At 43.2% G+C, this 21,555-nt stretch overlaps 1 protein-coding gene across 6 annotated transcripts in view; it reads right to left on the bottom strand.

Annotated features, from left to right (window-relative positions):
• The window catches only part of DMD (dystrophin), a 1,878,371-nt gene that overhangs the window by 92,538 nt on the left and 1,764,278 nt on the right, over positions 1-21,555 (bottom strand). For all 6 annotated transcript variants that reach the window (XM_054566574.1, XM_054566573.1, XM_054566575.1 and 3 more), the window contains one exon: positions 6,145-6,219. In XM_054566574.1, the coding sequence (XP_054422549.1) occupies positions 6,145-6,219 (75 nt within the window). The remainder of the gene's footprint in view (positions 1-6,144; positions 6,220-21,555) is intronic.

Below are 21,555 nucleotides of genomic sequence, written 5' to 3'. Positions count from 1 at the left end.
AACATCGCATGGACATTAATTGGAATGATGAAGCTGTAAAGAAAGGTATTGGGTATACAATGGAAGGTTTACATGCTATATGTCTCATCTATCCAAATCGCATGGGTAAAAATATAGCTATTTGCCCCGTTACTATATGAGGAAAGGCACAAATGGCTGGAGGGACAACTGGGACACCTGGATCACTGAGGAAGAATTAAGCTTAATTTGGTAGGCCTACTTCTCTGAAATTGAAAAGCAAGACATTGGACATGGATAGTTAGAGAAATTTCTGTGGCATACCCAAACCAAAGTGCATTCAGGAGTGATTACTGTTCATATGATGTTAGCCTGGTAACGTCAACCTTTCTGCACCTCAGATTCATGGCCTTGTTATAGTAAAGATGTTAATACACAGTGGCAGCAAAGTGTCTGGTGGACCAAAGAGCGCAGGACCACTGGAAATAAAGGAACCTCGGGAGACTTAGGAAGTGGGCGAGGAGTACCTGGCCAGGGAGAATTTGGTTTGAGTGAGAAAAGATAAGCCGATGGAAAAGACTTCTCAGGACAAAGAGAGCAGGCACTTCGTGGGTATCCAATTCCAGGAGGAAGGTTAAGGATGGAGAAGTTCTAGAATGATGACTGTAGAGTGGAACCTGCAAGGTGCTCCTTAACAGCTTCAACACCCCAAGTAGGGGCCAACCATTCCTTCCCCAGTGTGCAACTCGTGGGTACAGGACCAACTTTAAACACGATCCCGGTGCTGACCCTGGGAGAGACCCATGTCCTGCTATAGGACCCTTCTCTTCGGGCACCGATACCTGTCAAACCAGATAAACTGAGAAAATTAGTTTGGCTCTGTTCTCAAGATGCTTTGAATTTGGAAATAGCAGAGACCTGGCCTCTAACCTACGTGACAAATACTACGTAGTATATGGGAAAAGCAGACTTGTGTGTCGGGGGGAGGGACACAACAATTACGCTGGCCGCTCAGGCCCCCTTGCTGTGAGGCGGTCTGGCCGCGAACGCACATCCTGACTTCCACGCTGTTGCCTTAGTGAAGCCTTTTCCTGCAAGGCTGTACATTTGTAAGCCATGTTATCCTGGCTCCCGGGAGTCTTCTTGAGCAACTGAACCCTGCCTAATGCCACCTCAGTGCACCCTCAAAGGTGAGGTGCATTTACCAAGAAGAGAGCCCATTTTTCACCGGGTTCGTTGTGAGGAGGGTGGACCTTTATTCAGACAGCCTCAGGCTATCTAAAAATCTCTCTACTGTGTGATTTAGTTGCTGAACAGAAGCAAATTGTTCTCTGTTTCTGGTGTGCAGGGCGTTTGTCCCATTTATCAACTGCAGTACATTTGCCCATGGTCTGGGCTTTCTCCAACCCACCGCACGCTAATAAACTAAATACACGTGCCTTGTTTAAGTGCATTTTTATTTGTGCTCTTAGAGGCTGACTATATTTTTAATTTTAAAAGCCACACGCCTAGAGTATGCCACCGGAACTACGGAAGGAGAAAGAAAAAGCTTAGATTATCTTCTCCGTAACTTTCCGTGGGGCATCAGCCATATGAACCACTTTATAAATCCTTCTTACCAAGATTTTTCTCTCTGTCTCTTCTTTCCTGCCGCGTTTAATTTTCATTCCCAATGTGTTGAAAGGCAGTATGGAGTCATGCAACATTAAACCAATTACCAAGTGGGGACATTATAGGCCAATGGCGATGTTCTCGACTTAAATGGCAAATTCTCTATAGTGGATACAATTGTGTTATTCGGGTTTCCGCAATGCCGAAGCTCTGATGTGAATGGGAAAAGTTAAGACCAAGTTGCTTAATGGCAGCAGCACTGCATATTTTCTAAGGTATCTGTAATTCAAACTCTTCACTGGCATCAGGAAATCACTGAGATAACATCATTAATTTTCATTAAAGTAAGAGTTAGCAGAAGCAACCTTCGCTTGGAAAAGCTAGCCAGAACAAGTTTTATTTGCCCGTACCACAGACAATGGCCCTTTATCATGGTTCTGCAGGCACAAAAATGACAAAGAAGGCCAGAAGGGAAACCTAAGCAAATATGACATTAAGAGGAATTTCTTAAATCATCTACGGAACAGTTAAGTAATGTGACCGCACATGTTTTCAATAATAAAAGGATTGGTGAACTCTTCATTCTATACTCATACTCTACATAGAGCTCTCCCTACCATTGTTGAGAATCCAGTACTTAATTTAAGTAAATACCCCCTAATTTTGTTAGACCTAAATCTTTTTCAAATCTCAGAAAAGTCATTCTCAGAAAGGAAATGCTGAGAATTTCAAATATGTTTCACTGTGAAAATTCTACAGTCTACATTCACAGCTTAACTTGATTACAAGGTTATAACGTCAAATGGCCAAATTTTTGAATAATAGCAAACGGCCCTATTTCTACAGTGTTTATCGGAAGTTTTAAAATTAACTGAAATGAGAGACAAGGAGACACACGTGTGAACAGAATTTTTTTTTTTAAACAGAACTGAATAATGCCTAAATTCCAAGGCCAAAAGGAACTTTATGGAAAAGGACAGTCTTTGTAAGGTTTTTCCAACCGACTCTATTTCTGGGCTTTTTCATAGTATTAGTTGGACCAGCTGAGGATCTCTCTTGAACTTTTAGGGAATAAATAATATTCTTGGGCACATGCTATACACAATAGCACTTTATAACAGGCAGTTCCTAATTGCCCCTTTGTCAAAGGGAAGCAGTTATCTCTGGGGTGGCGCGGGGACAGAAGAAGAGAGGCAGAAGACTCTCTCCATCCAGCGCTCTGGTTCCGCCCCACCTCCAGCTGCCTCTTTCCAGCTCTGGTCCCTTAACAGGTCCCTGAGGAAATCCTAGGCCTGGGGAGCCCTTTAAAACCACTTAAACTTGGCAGCTATATAGCTGAAAAAATGATAACCTCACACTATAAGCTAAAGAAATAAAAACCTAAATTTACTTCGAGTCATGCATCCATTCCATCAAAACATATTCAACCCTGCTCTGTGCTAGGCTTTGTGTTAAGCATCGGAGAGACCAAAATGAAGAAGAAAAGCCTACTTTCTCCTTCCAAATAAATCCACTTCTAGGAGGTTTCTTTTCCATCTCTATTTTAAAAAGCCCACACCAGCGACCCTCCCTGACCATGATATTGCTTCTTCACCTCCGCAGGCCCCTGGTCAGACCCTGAAGACTTGGCAGCCAGGGGTCACGGTCCTCCTCTCTTCAGCAGTGTGGCCCCGATTCTGCATGATTTCAACACCGGCATGGATGACTTGGCCATCACTCTAGCCTCTCAGTTCCTTAACTGTTTCATCTCCATGAAAATTCACTTCTGCTCCACCTCTGCCATCCACTCACTCCAATGGTCATCTCCCAAACCTCATCAGCCGCAACTGCTCCACTTCTGAAATAACTCTCCCACCACAGCTTCCCGGCTTTCCGATGATGACTTCCGCTAACTCTTGCTCCGCCTCCCTGAGCAGTCAGGCTCTCGATCCCCCCCACCTCCACCTCCTAACGACCAGGTTCCACCAGAATTCAGAGCTTCTCCTATGCAAACGGACTCGAGAGACACCACTTTAACTACCTACCCCTTCTTTTGCCCAAATCCTCACTCCTCTTGCCCAGTTGCCCTCTGCCCAACCCGGGGCAGAACGGCTGGGCTCCTGGCTGCCGAGTGTGCCCGTAGCAATGCCGCAGCCTGCGGTAAGGTGCCTGGCCGACTGTGGGCTCTGTAATGCTGCACCTCAAATTAGCCTGTGCTCTTATTCTCCAGAAAAGTAAGCCCTATCTCAACGTCATCACCTTCCCCTGTTAACCGCAGCACAGGAACTCCCTTCCACCTCCACACAGAAAACAGAACTCTACTTGGGCATCGCTCACCTTCCTGCCACGAGGTCTCCTTGGTTACCTGCTCTCTGCACAGACCCCTCCCCCAGCCCCGCACACCACAGTGGAGGCGAGGTACCCCGTCCTTCCCTGGGACTCTGGATGACCTGCTCCCCACCTCTGAGAAGTCGCACTGTTTATTAGCTTCTCTTGAGTCAACAATTTCAATCTTGTCCTCTCTTTTCATATTCATTTTAATACTCAAGTGTTTCTAATATGGACACTTCATTCACTCTGCAGCCCCTTTCAAATACTACCAGCCGCCTTCCCTCCCCTTCACAACTAAATTTCTCCAAGAATTGTCCATACTGACCATCTTTACATCCTCACTTTTGTATTTACTTCTAAGCCCACTGTACCACCTCCACTGTGCCTCTAAGATCTCACCTAAGTTACTACACCCCATATGGACACTTTCGCGGACTTCATCCTGACCTCCCTGCAGTACGCGGTACCTAACCTCTTCGTGTTCGCCTTCGTCCCCTCTGTCCTGAATAGTCTTTTCTTCTTACACTGCATGCTCCCTGACCATCTACATGCTACTAACTCCTAAACATTGCTTGCATATTTCTCCTCAGGGCCGAAGCTTTATGTCCAACCTGATGGGGGCAAGTCTACCATTCACCCCAGCTGAGCACCTCGTATTTCCTTGATTCCCCCTCAGCCAACACAGCTCATCATCTCATTCACCACTGGGGCCGATCAATCCCACCTCATAAGTATTTCCAAATTCGCCCCACTTCTCCCCGGTCCTCCTTTGCCAAGTCAGGCCACCGTGTTTCTGGCTCGGATCACCGAAACGCCTCAGCAAGCCTCTGTCCTGTCAGTTACACGCCCCCCTCCCCGCCCCCTGGCCGTGCTCTATTTCACAGCCAGAATGAGCTTTTTAAGTGAAAACCCTATCTTGTCATCCCCCTTGCATGGCTCACCAATGACCTCTAAATTCTTTAATTGTTTAACAAGCCTTTTACAATCTGCCCTTGGTTTTTCTCTCCAGCCAAAATACAGGGTCTGGCACAAATCACGCCCCTTTTTTATTACAAAATCTTTCAATGCAGAATCATCAGCATGTCATTCTGTAATATAACTATGTCCCACTCAAGCACACCATAGGACATTTTAGGGGGAATGTTCAAATGAAAACTATAAATCATTACATCCATATTATTGCCCTACCAACTACACGCAAGCAGGCGTTACTTCTGTCAGACCCTGTACATCACCACAGCTTGCCTTTCTTGGAACCCTGTGCTTTCGCCATGCTGAAGTACTTCCGGTTCCTGGCTACAGCTCTGGGCTCCATGACTCAGCACATGCTCTTCCTTCTGACTGAAATGCTCTTTTGAGAGTGAGCTCTCTGTGCATTTCTGCACTCTCGTAGCTTAAGACATCATCTCTTCCAGCAAACTTTCTCTGAACCTCACCTTCCCCTGTCCCCCGCCCCAACAACTACCTGTTCTCATAGTGCCCCATTCTTCTACTATCGCACCACTAAAAGCATGACTTTGAAATCGCCTCTTCCCTTTTCCTCAGGGTGCTCATAAAGCTTGGTAGTATTTTTTTAAAGATTGTAGATTTCTTGATGATCTCATATACATTCGCCTGTGTCTCCATTCTAGGGACAGGCTGCATATCCCTCATTAGACTAAGTCATGTCAGGGCGGAAACTGTGCCTGTCTCTTCCACAGCCATGTCATCAATATTAGACTACAATGCACTTTGTTGACAAGAGCTATATACACTTTCTGATGAAAAGAAAGAGCTGTATGACAATTCAGGATTTTCCCACCAACGTACAATATTTAGCAAAAGCAGAAAAACTATCTTGTCGTCTTCCTTCTACCCCAACATTTATCTGAACGTTAATTAGCATTCCAGCTAAAAAACAACATGCATATGTGTGCTTTGGTTTGCATAAGGCAATCTAATACTCATACTTCTAATAATAAATATATTTCAATAGGAGGAGGTTAATTCAATTTTCACAGAGATAATTCTGGATGCCAATGCTATTAGTAATAATCAATATTTTAATGATTCAATATCAGCAGCTGAGGAATGGGGACAGGAATGATTCTATACAATAGAAAATAGCCTAGGTGAACATTAGGCCAAAGATACTTTTAAGAAATGAATTCTATGTTACAAATGGACTAGTCACAATTGCCTTTTCCTCCCCAACCCACTTTTTTTTTTTTTTTTTTAACAGCAAAGGACAACTATAGAGCATTTCAAGAACTGGTTAATACTCACAGCAAAGAGCCTTCTGCAGTCTTCGGAGTTTCATAGCAGTCCTATAAGCCGAGAATCTGACATTATTCAGGTCAGCTGGAGAAAAAAGGGGGGAAAACAGAGACCATTTGTTATTTCATCAGAGAGCACAGACAGAAACTCACAATGGTTTGCCAACAACTGCAATAACATTGACCGAAATAGGCTAGGAAAAAAAAAAAAACAACTGCTTGCATGTGCCCCAAGTTTGGGACATAAAATTCTGTCAATGTCGGGACATCAATGAAAACATCTTTTTTTTCTCGTTCACAATCAGGACACCTAAGTTCTATGAAGGACTATAGTGACATAGTCTGCAGGGCATGCATGTCATCCTTGGTCCCAAGAAGGAGAAGGACAGGCATTTTTTTTTTTCCAGACTGTAATCTTGGTTCGACTGTAGTGAATCTTTGCTATGCATGATTAAAGAGAACAAGGTGTATGTTATGGAAACAGCTATTAGAACTTAGCAAAACTCAAGTGGCAATATAACATTTTTTTTCTGATTATAAAAGTTAAATATGCTCACTGTGGGAAAGTTAGAAATTAAAGGAAAATACAAAATCAGGAAAACAAATAATCCATACACACTATTAACATGTGGAATTTCTTACACAACATATGTGTGTGAAACTTTTTTTTAAAGACTTTATTTGTTTATTTATTTTTAGAGAATGGGGAAGGGAGGGAGAAAGAGAGGTGTGTGGTTGTCTCTCGTGTGCCCCCCTACTGGGGACCTGGCCTGCGACCCAGGCATGTGCCCTGACTGGGAATCGAACCGGCGACCCTTTGGTTCACAGGCCAGTGCTCAATCCAGTGAGCCACACCAGCAGGGCTTTGTTTTGTTCTGTTTTGTTTTCTAAAGATTTTATTTTTTTAAAGATTTTATCATACTTTGAAATATAATTGGGACTAAAATAAATATTTACTTTATATTCTAAGGTGCAATCATTCTGGTATTCAGCATAGATTAACAATGCAACAGTTTCTGCTACTGTGGTTTCTACAGTCGCCTGATTATTAGGCTCCAACTCACCTTACCTAGCAGAAAGCTATATTTAGATGATACCCTTATTCAAGTCTATGCAAGCCTTGATACACTCTGGGCGATATTTCTTTTCTAGAGTTTCTGTGTATTTATGTTTCAGCAACCCAGCTCCAAACAGCTCCTTGAAAACAAGAGCCCTGTCTCTTACTTCTATCATATTTCCCAGTAACTTAATATCTGACCGCTCTCTGAAAAGGCAGGTCTAATACAGCTAGGGGACTGGTTAGCAGACTGAATGAATACATGAATGAAAGAATAAAAGAAAGAAAAAACATACTGGCAAACATGACTAATGGCCATAATCAAGTGGCACTCAGAAAACTGATTCTACTTGGGGATTAGAAGCCCTGACTGGCGTTGCTCAGTGGGTTGAGCATCATCCTGCAAACCAAAGGGTTGCCGGTTCAATTCCCAGTCAGGGCACATGCCTGGGTTGAGGGCTGGGTCCCTGGTTAGGGGTGTGCCATAGGCAACCAATCAATGTTTCTCTCCCTCTCTTTCCCCTCTCTTTCTCACTCTTTTCTCCTCTCTCTAAAACTAAATTTTTAAAAAAATCTTTAATTGGGGGTTAGGAAAGAGAAATCATTTAACCCATATCCAAGTCACTTGGATCAACATTATTAGCTTTCATGTATTAGCAGAGACCAACGATAAAAACCTGAATTGAAATCAGGGGGATGAAAAATAATGTCTGTGATTTACTGTAAAATATTCAGTGTAAAAATTAAAAAAGAAAAAGACTGACAATACTAAATGTTGTCAAGGATGTGGAGCAACTGGAACTCTCATATACTCCTGGTGAAAATGGAACATAGTATGACTACTTTGGAAAACCAGTTTGACAATTTCTTATGAAATTAAACATATATCTATCTTATAACCCAACTATTCCACTTCCAGACAGTTACTCAAAAGAAATAAAACCATGTCCACAAAAAGATGTCCATAATAGCCCCAAACTGGATACAAACCAATAGAAGAATAAACCAACAAAGTGTGGTATAGTCATACAATGGGCTGCTACTTGGCAATAAAAAGGAACTGATTACTAATAATGCAACAATGTGAACTGAGCAGAAAAACATTACCCTGGGTAAAAGAAGGCCAGCACAAAAAATAACTACTGTCTGATCCTATTTATATGAAGTTCTAGAACAGGCAAATCTCACCTACAGTGATAGAAGGCAGAGAGATCGTAGTCGGGTGGCGTGGGGTGAGGTGGGGGTGGGTAACTGACTGAAAGGAACACAAGGGTGTTTTCTGGGGCGGTTCAATTGTTACGTATCTTGCCCATGGCCATACCACCCTGCACGTGCCCAATCTTGTCTGAAATGTTCCACATCTTGATTGGTGTGGAGGTTCCTGGCTAGAGATCCAAGTGGGACAGGTAAGGGTGATCAGTATCTTCCGCCGAGAGTGTATTCATCTGTCCAAACTTGAATTGTACACTTAGAATGGGTGCATTTGATTGTGTTTAGATGATGCCTTAATGAAGTAGATTTTAAGAGAGTGGAAAAAAAAAACAAACCCCTCCACGTGGACAGTACAGTATGATGTATGTATGTATTAGCTTAAGCTACATTGCAGAGGCGGTCAGTTAAGTTAATCAAGAATGCACACTCCAGGGGTGGCTGGCGAGCAATTAATCAAAAAGCCCCGCTCCAGAGGCAGCCCCTGTAAATGCTTTGGCTATATTTAGCTCCTGTTACACCAGGGGTTTCATTAATTATCCTAATTAATGTTAGATGGGCTTGCACTGGTGATCTTAGTGGTTTGCAAAATAGGAGGACTATCTAAAAAGGTTCAGGAACATTTCCTGCCCTCACATTAACAGGGTGTGAGAAGAATCTAGCAGGGCCTCCACCTTTAGAAATGGTTCTCTAGTTCAGACTCCAAAATGTGCAGCCCTGGTTCCCTGGATTCTTGGGTGCCTGAATTCAGCTAGATGGTTGAAAGAATGCTGGTGTTATACCAGTGGTTCTCCAACCTCAGTCTTATATCAGAATAGCCTGGAGGACTACTGAAAATACAGATTCCTAGGCCCCCTCCCAGCTTTCCTGATTCCTTAGGGCTGGACAGAGACTCTTACAGATCTGCCTCTCTAACATGTGTCTGGGTGATGCCGACGCTGCTGTTTCAGGGAACACACTTTGAGAACCACAGTGTTAGAGGACTGTGGTTAGAGGTATGGATTGTGAGGCCGAAAGGCAGTGCTCTGACTCCATTATGGATTTGGCACAGGTTTTAAGATTGTTCCATGCCCCGTAGCTAAGAAACGTTCATGTGTGACAGAGTTTGCTCTGAGACTTGTTCGCTTTACAAACCGGTAGCCAAGATGGATGAGAGGACAGGCATTCCCCATGCCTAACCATGGGTGGCTACCAACACCTACCAAAGAGAACCTTGTAACCTTGTGGGGCCTTGTGGCCCACAGTGTGATACAGGCCCAAGAGCCTCAGTGTCTCTTCGGAGCTTGTTAGCGATGCAGAATCTCAGGCCCTACTTGCATCTATCGATGAGGACCAACATTCGAACAAGATCTCCTGGTGATTCATGTGGACCTTCTGGTGCAGCTGAGTCTTTAATTGCACATTTTAATAACGTTTCTTGTTCCATGTAAGAGTTCAAGTATAACTTCTGTATAGATCTTTGTTGTCTGTTGTTTTTGTCTCTCTCTACATTCCATCTTGTGGGCCTTTGGGATATTACTTAATGACCATTACAGTCAATGAGACCAAAAACTCACCCCTGGAATGTATTTGTGGGTCTCTTGTTCACGATGAACACCGATAAAAGTTATTCGATAAATTAGAAGTGTCTCAAAGTACCTTGAAAGACTACAGACGCTTTCTCCTGGGAGCGAATTAACTTTTCCCTGGACCTTGTTCTCCGGTGAGCAGGACGCGGTTGATGTGGGCCCCTCTGATCCTCCTTCGTTCCCTCTCCCCCAGGAGTCGTGGCTCTTTCTCTTGGCTATTTTCTCCAGCCATTGCTGCTTCTCTTCTTGGGTGGTTTCAGCTAACTCACGGTATGAGCTGTCTCATGGCACTAATCCATGGGAAACCGATGCCTGTCCTGTCCTCCAGACTGGAGTTAACACCCTTCATCAGTACGATCACACTTTCCCTGCACTTGCTAGGGCAGGGCTCCTTCATACACGGTCGCCAAGGAGCCCCTCTGGCTCTTTATAAAAAGTAAGCAGCATAGAAACACAGAAGTGCACTTCTAATCAAGTACAGATCACTGTTCCCTTCACCAGCCTGTAGCAGTTTCCAGGGACGAGGCCTCCAGCTCCCAATTTCCTTCCATTCATTTACTTACACAAAAGTGTGCAGCGTGGACTATGTGCCAATCAAACATCTTGGCGGATGATACTGGCAAAGACTTTCTCTCCTCTTTCCCCTTCTTTCTAATCCTCCCTTTCAACTGCCTCTTAACTCATCAGTCTCGTTTCCTACTATGCTCCTTCGTTCATAAACGGATCTCTCTCTTATGACCTCAATTCCTCTGCCCTTTCCAGTTTTCCTGGTTCTGTTCAGAATTCAGAACAAATGGTCTAAATGAGGCCACGGGAGCTCCATCCAAATCTCACAGTTCATATCAAGAATTGGCAAATTCCAGGAGCTAGAGATCCAAGTGGGAGAGGCAAGGATGATCCGATTCTTTCGGGGTGTGGTTCATGCTATCGGAGACAAGCATCTGGAACATTCCTGCTCTAGCAGTGCTCTCAGCTTCCCCGAAGCAGTTCCAACTTTCTTCCCTTCCAAATCCTTCTCCTTGTGAGTTAATCTTCCCTGACACCCTCTTCAGCATACCTCCAACCCACTGCCACGAATTTTCTATGCACCAGAGTCCAACTAGTTCTCAAACAGTCATTCAGGGATACCAGAAAAAAGGTAGCGGGAAATATGCCTAGTTTTCGTCATACGGCAACAGAAGCCATACGAATTTATATCCAGGAACCATCAGTGAATTGCAATGGAGTCCTGGTGCAATGGAGTCCCACTTCGGAGAGTCAACCATCTGTGTTGTTTGAGTCTGCCTGTGTTGCTAGGAATCTCTAGCACCACTCCCTCTGGTTTACAGCTGGAAGAGATAAGTCTCTGCCTTGTGAAAGTGTGTAGGGTGCACACAGAAACCTCAAGAAGTGGTACAGCTTCGGACAATGAGACACTGTCCTGGGCTGAGGTTGAAGCTGACCTTGTAGCTAAAGTATGCATGCAGAATAAAGCTAAAGCCCCCCCATCCTCACCCCCCCTGTGGGAGCCCTCCCCCCCACCCCACCCCCGCCCCCACTGGGAGCTGCCGGCCCAGGACTCTGATCCAAGTAGTAATGAGCTCACAGGCTCTCACAACCGGAACTTGAGGAGTGAGACTATCCAAGAAACGAGTTACACAATGTTGCCATGGCAGCTGATAGAAAGCATACTTCAGGAGGATAAAAATGCTGAACTATACACTCCTCTTAATGACTTGAAGTCTTTCATCCAGGGCTGGTTCTAGCCTAAAAATAGAGAAATCTAGAAACTTAAGGGACAAGGGCAAATACCCGCTCAAGTTGAATCGCCAGCTAGCTATAGCAGTGATGGTTCACTTGGCTTTTATTTTCACGCACACAATACGTAATAGGGTTTCCCCCACTTTGTTTAGCCTGTGATTTTCTCTTGACTTTGGTAAACATTTCTGTTTTACAATTTTTACTTCCATTCTGTGGAACGTAGTGGGGGAAGGTGCCAAATCACCAGGAACGAGAAATGGTCCGATGAACCCCGAGTCACAAAACCTCACATATTGGATATGCTCTTGCAAAAATAGTGAAAAACACCTCAGCATTTTAAACTCAAGGGAAACTTTGGAAAATATTATAGAAATAAAACATTAAGCCCCTTCGTTTCAATTGTACTGCTGGTTTTTGCCTCAAAAGCATACTTCAAAAATCCTGCTATCTATGACTGAACTGCGGTCTAGGTTTCAAAACAGTATTTCAGCCCAGCTTTCCAATGGCTTGTGGAGATTATTTGGAAAGGTGCAAAGTTTCACTATGTTTACATTTTAGGTAAAAAGAATGATAATGAACTCATAAACTTAATGAGTGGAAAGAGCTAGATGGCTAGAGATTATTCCAACAGATAAGTCAGTGGTGTGGCCTTTGTTTCTTCCTACCAACTCCATTACACAGAAGAAACGCAATCCAAATCACTCAGGTGATCATGAGTCAAAAATAAAATGTAGAGGAAGTATGATATTTTGGGGGTACATTTCCAACTTCAGTGCTCAGCATACAGTGTGCATTAAACTACTGCTGCATGTCTATTTTAATAATTTTCCAAACTTTCCAAATAAGCCAAAACAAGGCAGTCTCTCCCCACACCCCTTCTATTATAGGAAAGTGGCAGGTTTTGAAATGTAATAATGCCTCTCTAATTCCCCAGCCTCACTCTTCCTATAGCGTTCTAATGGACTCTCCACATGAAAAGTATTATTCTTAGCAGCTCAAACGCACCAGCATAGAGAAGAACCGTGGGTCTTAATGAGGCTTGAGATAAACTGAGTAATTTAAACCAAGTCTGGCTTGAAAGCAAATTAAGCCAAGATGTCCTTTCAGAAGTTTTGGAGTACAATGTAGAATTATTGTGAACCCTTCAACAACTCCTTAAGAACAGGGAAGGTTTCTGGAACATTCTTTAAAGAATTAGCCAGAGAAGATGTACATGAACACATTATTCTTCGCCTGTAATTTTTTTAGATATAGGTGAGGTCTTTTAAAATCTAAACTCATTAAAAGCTCATCATCAACATAGTTTTGTTAAATGGGGGAAAAAATAAACCTGCTCAGAGATAAATGAGAATTACACAGTCACACCTGCATGAACTGACAAAAGCCGACTCTGTGAATTTATAATTACTATCAAGTTGTTTGCAGATGTGAAATGGTATTATTTATTTGCTACCAGTGACTCCAGAATTCTTCTAAGAAACGAAAAAGAAAAGAAAAGAAGTACCCGGTGTGGCAGAAACCTGGAAGACTTAGCTGTGCAAGAGAGGAACAGGTTATCAACCAGAAATGAAATACTGAAAGCTCGGCTGTGAAATAAAGGATAGCACAGCATCCCGACCGCGGGTTGTTCACGGCCTTCCTCGGCAGAATCTCTCTACTTCTTAGCAACACTGGTATCTGCAAGAGTTGAAAGTCAAATTGGTTTTGCTCTTGTTCGCTGGTCTGGTAAAAGGTTTATTGAGAAAGCAGCTTCTGTAACAACTAGTCAATGCCAAGTTTTTGAGGGGTGGGGGAGGATGTGTATTTTAAATACCATTTCTGGGACCCCAAGTTGACACCGCCGTGCCATCCATGTTCCTTTTACTTAACCTCCAAATCAGAAAGGATTTGGCTCTAATTCTCAAAACTCTGCCCACCAAAAAAAAAAATATATATATATATATATATATATACACACACACACACACACACACACACACATATACATATATATAAATACTAATGATTTAAAAAGAGTAGGCAAAACTGTTTTATAGCATTTTAAAAGACATCCATCTATCAAGAATCTTCCCATCTATCCTTTTGATACCTACTGAGATCCTTTTGATACACAGGGAGACACAGGGCGGGCAGGCAGGCGTCTCTGAGAAAGTGAAGTTTAAGCCGAGGTCTGAAGGGGGATGGGAATTAGCCAGGTGAGGAGTGGGAAGGGCACAGCAGGCTCAAGGCCAGCACATGCAGAAGAGGCTCTTAAGGAGAAAAGAGCGTGGACCATTAAGGATCCTTAGAAGGCTGATGGCGCTGGAATCACAGAGAGCAAGGAGGAAGAATGCCCTCCGATTAGGCCTGACAGGTAAGCGGGGAGAGGCCCACTGCGGTGCTCCGAGCCTCACGTTAAGGACTTAGGTCTTGGGACTCACTAGTTAGTTAGACACCGCAGATGGAACAGACTTGTTTCTCTCTCCTTATTCCCAAACCTCTACTAGGATGACAGAAAAAGAATTAAAAATAACATCTACCCTCCAGAAAAAGAGAGAAAGCTGGAGAGGAGATGAGAACAGACAGAGCTCCAGCCTCTTGGAAGCTTGGAAAAGGATCTGATGGTAACTGATTTAGGAGACCAGACAAAGCCCAGGCTGAAATTAATGTGCGGGAAAGAGGGGGAAAGTGGGGAGGAGGGCGTCTGACACGAACTATGCCAATTTACAGAGCTGAGAAGTCTCAGAAAGTAGAGGCTCCAGGTTCCCCTGAAGGCTGTCATGTGGCTGAAAATACACAAGGACTGCTTGCAAGGCTGTTTTTATTTTTTAATCCTCACCCAAGGATATGTTTATTGATTTTAGAGGGAGGGAGGGAGGGGAGGAGGGAAAGAAGAAAAAAAGGCGGTGGGGGGTGGGGCGGAGACAGAGACAGAAAGAGAGAGTGAAAGAGATTATCCATCAATCCATTGGTTGCCTCCCCTACCGCGCCCTGACCTGGGGATCAAACCCACAACCTTTTGGGGCACAGGATGACGTTCCAATCGCCTGAATCACCTGGCCAGGGCTGCGTGCAAGTCTTTAGGGTCCTAAACACCTTCTCCAGCACCCACACAGCCAAGCGCCCTAGCTAGCCACGTCCTGCCTCACCCTGAAAGGCTGGAGCTTTAATCTCGGGGGAAGCTGCACCAGACACAGGGGCATCAGGAGCAATCGGAAGCTCGGGAGTGAGATAGGGCACTGAAAACAGGGATTAAGTGCCACCACATACTGGAGGGATGTACTGCAAAATCCTTAACTTCATTCCCTACCCCTAAACCCCGTATTTAGTCAGCCTTTTTTCTATCAACTCCCTGCAAAAGCTCTTCTCCTCAAGCACATTCTTATATGCCGTCCTTATCAATCAGCAAGGTCACTAAATTGGTCCTCAGTCTCTGAGCAGCCTGACTTGTCTTCTTCAAGCTCCAATTATAACCACACCAAATCAAGCCAATGCTCTTGCCTTCTCATCTCCCCCTTGACAAGACACTCACAGTCACGCAGTCCACCCTCGTGACTAGGATGAACGATATGATTCCCTTTCTTTGACTCAAACTTCTGACACGTCTCTCCTGCGTTCATCAATGCTTAAACGGGCCACTCAACTACTGGCAGAGCTACACAAAGTTAGAAACTTCCCAGTCCCCTTCAACGCTACTGTACATTTCATTAATTAACCAATATTTACCTCCCCTCTCTTCAGAAATGAACACACATTCCAGGTTCTCGAGGGCAGAGACAGCTTAAATAATTTTTCTCCCTTATAACAAAGGTGAGACGTTTACAATGACCAAATACCTGTGTACAGCGTTTCATATAACCAAATTCACAAATCTTTCTTAAAAAATTTGTGCCCCAATTTTTTTACATTGGAAAAGCACACTTTCTTTGTAATATGGTTGACACTGCCTATTTCAAGTCTATCGTCCTTTCTCACAGTTAGGGGAGTTTGTGGAAAAGCTACTTTAATGATGGAAACATACAGCAGTAAATTTCCTCACGTCCTTTAATGCCGGCCTCATCTTTGCTGGTTTCCAGTTTTAGAACAACTCAACGAGATTTCCCTAAATCCCAACATTCCTACCTTGGCCTCACCTTCTCAGTTTACTTATTTCTCCACCCTTATCTCCAAAGATTTCAACATAGGCTCTGTCTCCCAAAACTCTGATCTCTTTCCATTATTTCTCCGGTAACCAAAGGGCAGAGGTCACAAACTGGCTGAATTTAGCCCACAGACCAGCTTTTTGTTTTTGTTTGTTTGATTGGTTTTGGCTCACAGAAGGGTATTTAAAATTGTAGAATGATTTGCCAATAGTTAAAAATCTCAAAGGACAATGGGAAAAGCTGAGGCCCCTTTAGCCCTAACAGAAGCTTTTCAAGTTGCCCCAGTTCCCACCCATCTACCCTCAGTTATTTAAATAACCAATTCGGCCCCAGGGGGCATTTCTTTTTAGACTCTAGCCTCAGCCTGACCACTTCCTTATTGTCCCCCAAACTTTACATTTATCCTTCAGTTGCACTCTTTTTTCTGGTCCTTGTCAAAGCTCTTACTGTGGAGTTCCTCCAATAACTAGCTATTATCCGGCTTTCACTCAAATTACTCTACGGAAAAAGTTCTAACTGGGTTTTCAAAAAAAAAAAAAAAATTTCCAGCTTTAATTTCCAGTATTAATTCTTTGGACTCCACTTTGTTCTAACACAATCAAGCTAAATGATTGTGCCACCAAAAATCCTGCCTTAATACACCTACTTTTCCGGGACAAGAATGGATGGGAAGACTGAACCAAAATCCCTGATTAGTTTAATGACTACATTTCATTAAGTGGAAATTATATGTACATTTCAAAAGTCATCAATTAATATTTACCTAAGCACCTATTATGGGCCTAAATGTGTACTAAGCTCAGGGGTTAAAGATTCAGGCTTCAAAAAAAAAATGGGGGGAAACAGATAAAATATTCAGGCACACGACATCAGTACTATGCCCTGGGTGTTTGTGATGTGCCAAGCAATATACACATAGAAAACTCTCGTTACATCATGTTGATATAAGAAATGTCCAAACCTGTAGTAAATTTTTATGAGTTTATTTGAGCCAAACTGACAACAATTTCTGGGAAGCAAAATCTGAATGGATTGAAAAAAGGCTCCAGGAGAATGGCATTTTTGCAGCTTACCCTATACATTACAATCAATCAAAGCGGAGACTTAGGCAGGGGTGGGGGAGGTTACACGTAACCTGTTAGTGGTAGATTAGGGAGGCAGGAGGAAGCACAGCAGGGAAATCTCTAGGCTCAGATAAAAGGCAAAAAAGAGAGACAAAGACGTCTTTTGCATTGGTAGGTTCAGGGCAGTTAACAATGAACATTTACAAAGCACATAGAGATGGCACGTGGGGAACCAGAGAGCAATGGCGGGTTCTGTGGTCTGTGCTCTGGCATGGTGGGTGTACCCTGAGGGGTCCCCAAAAAGGGGCTGACACTGACATTCCAGTTTGTTAGGAGTATGTTATTTTAGATGCCAAAAGCTGACAGACGGGCTCATTTAAGGTAAAGACTGACCTTTGCCAAGGAAGCTACAGGCTTGGCATGTGACTCCCTGCCAGGACCCACTTTTAGTGAGGAATTCTTACGTTCAGATCATCCCATGTGGTTGGTTACTTTAGGTCTCTGAGTTTGTAAGGCTGCCAGGCTGGCCTCCCTGAGCTTGTCAGGTGTAGTATGTGGTTCCTTTTTCATTCACAATGAGCACGCTTGTACACATACGCAAACGTACAGTGCGAATGGACGGTCCTGTGTTTATAAACATCGAACACGAAAGTAGCTTCCAGCATGGCGTAAGCTGTATTCCAATGCATTTTTAAGGTTAATGAATTGAAAATTCTCCATATAAACCGAGTTGTTTATGAAACTAGTGATTAATTTCTAAGCCTAGAAAAGTTTATTTAAGGTTGATTTAAATACTCAATAAACAATAAAAGTAAACAATAAAATCTATAGCGATACCGATAAAAAGGAATGATATGGCTAATTAGAAGCAGCCTTACTTTTCATTCTTGGAGGAAGAAAAGATGAGATAAGGAAATGAGTACCTCTGAAGAGATTGTGTTGTGTTTAGTTTATTGTACCTAGGGCAAAAAATGTCGGTGCTCAATCAATGTGGCTTGAATTGAATTACATTCTGAAAGGCATCGCTCTACTTTTACCATGTTTAAGCTGTTGATGACATTGATTCTCCATCTGATTTTTCTTCAAATGATATTTCCCACTGCCCGGGGTGAATCACTAATGATTCTCTTACTTACCCCTTACAGTCTGAGCTTGGACTTCTTTTTTGAAACACACATAACAAAGATATCCAGACTTTCCCAAGATAGAAAGAAGTTGGAATAAAAGAAAAAAGAGAAACTAAACAGAATGTTTATCAGCCAGAAAGATGATTCAGGTGTATTCAGTCGTGGCCGATTCTCTAGGTTGGCTTACTCAACAGCATTTTCAAATTCTTTCCCCCTGGCCTTTCTCTACTATAGAGGCTGTAGGATCTCAATACTTTAATTCAGCCAGGGACGGCCATGTGGACAGTTTGGGCCAATGTTTGAGAGGATATCTGTAAGGAAGGGTTTACTTTTCCAAACTGAAAGACAGAGTGCCTCCAAGGGAGAAAATCCTTTCTGCTTCTTCCTGCCAGAGAGGCAGCAGTCATCATGGAACCATGAGGTCAAATGTCACTCTCTGAGGACGGTACAGCAGCTCTCTCATGGCATCATGGAACTCTTCCTTAGCTCTATACTATTTACAGACTTCTTCTTATCCAAAACACATCAGCCCTTATGTGGTTAAGATATAGTTGGTCAGATGTTTTATCACTTGCCGCAAAATGCATTTCTGACATGTTAATTGGGCTGTAATCAACAAAATTGCAATCCTCTTTAGGGTGGAGGAAAAAAGTTAGCAGTAAAGACATGTTAGATCAGAGTTCCCCATCTTTGCTACCAGGTGGTGACACTGATGCGGGACAGCTTGACAGTTTAATGTTTAAAACTATTATAATAGAAGGCTGTTAAAAACAAAATGGAGTCACTTATGCTAAGCCTCACATCACCCAACCGAGAATTAATCTAATTACTGTTTCCGCTTTCCCAGAAATGGAATCTCAAACTTGTCACTCAGGAATCACCTGATTAGCACTAGTGAGGTGGTCACCTGCCCCATACACCCTTGTCATCTCCTAAAGGAAAGTGACCTTGCCACAACCAATATGCTTTTTGCTAGTAAAGGTCTTTCATTTTGTACACCTCCTCAGAGCTCCTTTCTATCTTCTAGATGGGATGTTGCCTGATTCATGAATCACTGAATAAACCCATAAGATCCGCCCTGACTGGTGTGGCTCAGTTGACTGGGCGACCTTCCACAAGGCAAAAAGTTGCTGGTTTGATTCCTGGTCAGGGCACAGCCTGGATTTCGGATTTGGTCTCAGGTTGCGGCACATTCCAGAAGCAACCTATTGATGTTTCTCTCCCTCTCTTTCTCCCTCTCTTCCCCTCTCTCTAAAAATAAATAAATATAATATTTTAAAAAAGATAAACTCATAAGATTTTTAAAATTTACTCAGCTGAATCTTTTTTACCAGGGCTTATATGGATAAGGCACTCTCTAGACATAAATAGATCTGCAGCAGATCTAACTAGACATTTGTTTTGAATGGGATGTTCACAAGTTTGCTTCTCCCAGATGTAAGGTAAGGATTAAAAAATTTAAATATACAAGTTATTTCTCTGGAAATTAATGTCTACCTATATATATGAACACTTATGAGAAACTAATTTTTCATTACCTCTTTAGACACATTTCTATTTTTATCTCTTCATTAACACAAAATCTCCTTAAAGCCAAGTAGCACCTTTCCTTACTCATAGCTCTTAAGATAAATGTTCCTTTAAAAAAAGCTTTGGTCACTTTCAATTATTTAGAAATTTGGAAACTCAAATTAAGATTTCTAAATCTATCCTTTATCTGAGAGTGTAAGTTTTAGGTTCGGGTTGAAAATGATATGCATCCTCTGTCTGCCTCGCTCCGTTTTGCTGGTTCCCAACCTCTATGCTCCCCTCAGCATCCACTCCCCTTAATACTTTCATGAATATGGATGCCAAAATGAGCAGCAGTGGAAATCTGACCGTAATTACCATGCAAAAAGCAAATTAACCATCTAGCAAAAAACTTTTTTGCAACATTTCTGCCTTAGGCTGGTACTCACACTTTAATCTTATTAGGGAAAATAAATCATTTAGGTTTTTGTTGCTTCACTGTTGATTGAAAGGTGGAAGAAAATCAGTTAAATCCTTATGCATGAATAATTAGTCCAAGATAGTACACAATTCAAACGCAGCAAAATCTGCTCGTTTCTGTGTTTTGTACACTCTGGGGTGTGGGACGTTTATAACAATGGAGCATGTGACAGAAAATGCTTTCTTTTTAGTGTTAATTTTTCTGGAGACTAGATACCAGTGGTTAGATCCCGATAAAGATGCTAACATGTAAATCATTCTATAAAAAAAGACCAATCACTTAGCAGCTGCAGCTGTTAAAAAATTAATCAATGGCAGGAGCTTTTCATTAGATAATGGACTGCTCTGTCTCATGACACAGGCCCAATAGCTTTTAATAAGAAAGGATGCTTTTGGGAGGGATGGAGCCAAATTCACCCGTCAGGTGTCTGGGGCAAATCATTTAAATCAAGAAAGAGAAATAATCAGTAGGAAAAGACTCTTCTTCATCGCCTCAAGACTATGTTGTACATGTAAGTTGCTTGATGTAAGGCACGCCCTTTCTCATTTGACCAGTTTGAGGGTTCAGTCCAAGAATCAAGCACATCTGCCCTGGCTGGTGTGGCTCAGTGGACTGAGCACCGGCCTGCGAACCAAAGGGTCACTGGTTCTATTTCCAGTCAGGGCGCATGCTGGATTGCAAGACAGGTCCCCAGTAGGGGGCGCACGAGAGGCAACCACACATGGATGTTTGTCTCCCTCTCTTGCTCCCTTCCCATCTCTCTAAAAATAAATAAAATCTTTAAAAAACTAAAAGAAAAAAGAATTAGGCACATCTGCACAGCTCATGCATGGCCCTGAAGCTAGAGGAATGAGTGTCCCCTTTTCCCTCCCAGTTGCAATGTCCAGGGCTTCCTCCCCCTCACCTTTGGGACCGGCTCCCACTTCACAGCAGGTAGGAACCTTTCCCCGCTTCTCTACCCCTTTGTTTCTCTCCTCTGATCTCAGCTTTCACTGGATCTGACCCATCCTTTATTCCCCTCAGACTCCTCAAAAGAAATACTTGGGGCAAGCTTAGAGCAGTCTTCTTTTTCTTTTTTCTTTTTTAATGTAGTAACTTTCTTCAGCCCTTTTTGCATCCAATAGCAAAAGAAGCGCTAACGTTCACTGAGCGCCAAGGCCAGATGCCGTATGTACCTGATGCCGTGCACGGTGCCCTGACTTCCATATTACCAACTTGGTTCAAGATAAGGGAAATAGGGCTCAGAGGTGTTTAGCGACCTCCCTAAGGTTGCATCCCAGAGCCTGGATTCCAGACCAAATCTTCCTGACCCGCAGAGCCCTTGATGGCCTTCCCCACCCTTCAGCTGTGGGAGAAACAGGTCTTTGTTGGCCCAGTGTGTTTGCAATCCCAACCAGCAGGAGGGCAATGGGCAGTACCCTCAGAAGGACCGTGCCTCAGGGCAGGGGGCAGAGGGTGGGGTGGCAGGGCTGAGAGATCACAGACACCTTCGCACAAAGAAAAACATGGACCAGAGCGGGAAGCTGACAGGCCAGTGGGGTGATG

This window comes from Pteronotus mesoamericanus, unplaced genomic scaffold, assembly GCF_021234165.1.
Source record: "Pteronotus mesoamericanus isolate MK-2021 breed Mesoamerican mustached bat unplaced genomic scaffold, CSHL_Meso_final contig_173, whole genome shotgun sequence".
Classification (NCBI taxonomy): domain Eukaryota; kingdom Metazoa; phylum Chordata; class Mammalia; order Chiroptera; family Mormoopidae; genus Pteronotus; species Pteronotus mesoamericanus.
The sequence above is the reverse complement of the archived record's forward strand: the minus strand, read 5'-3'. Positions and strand labels throughout refer to the sequence as shown.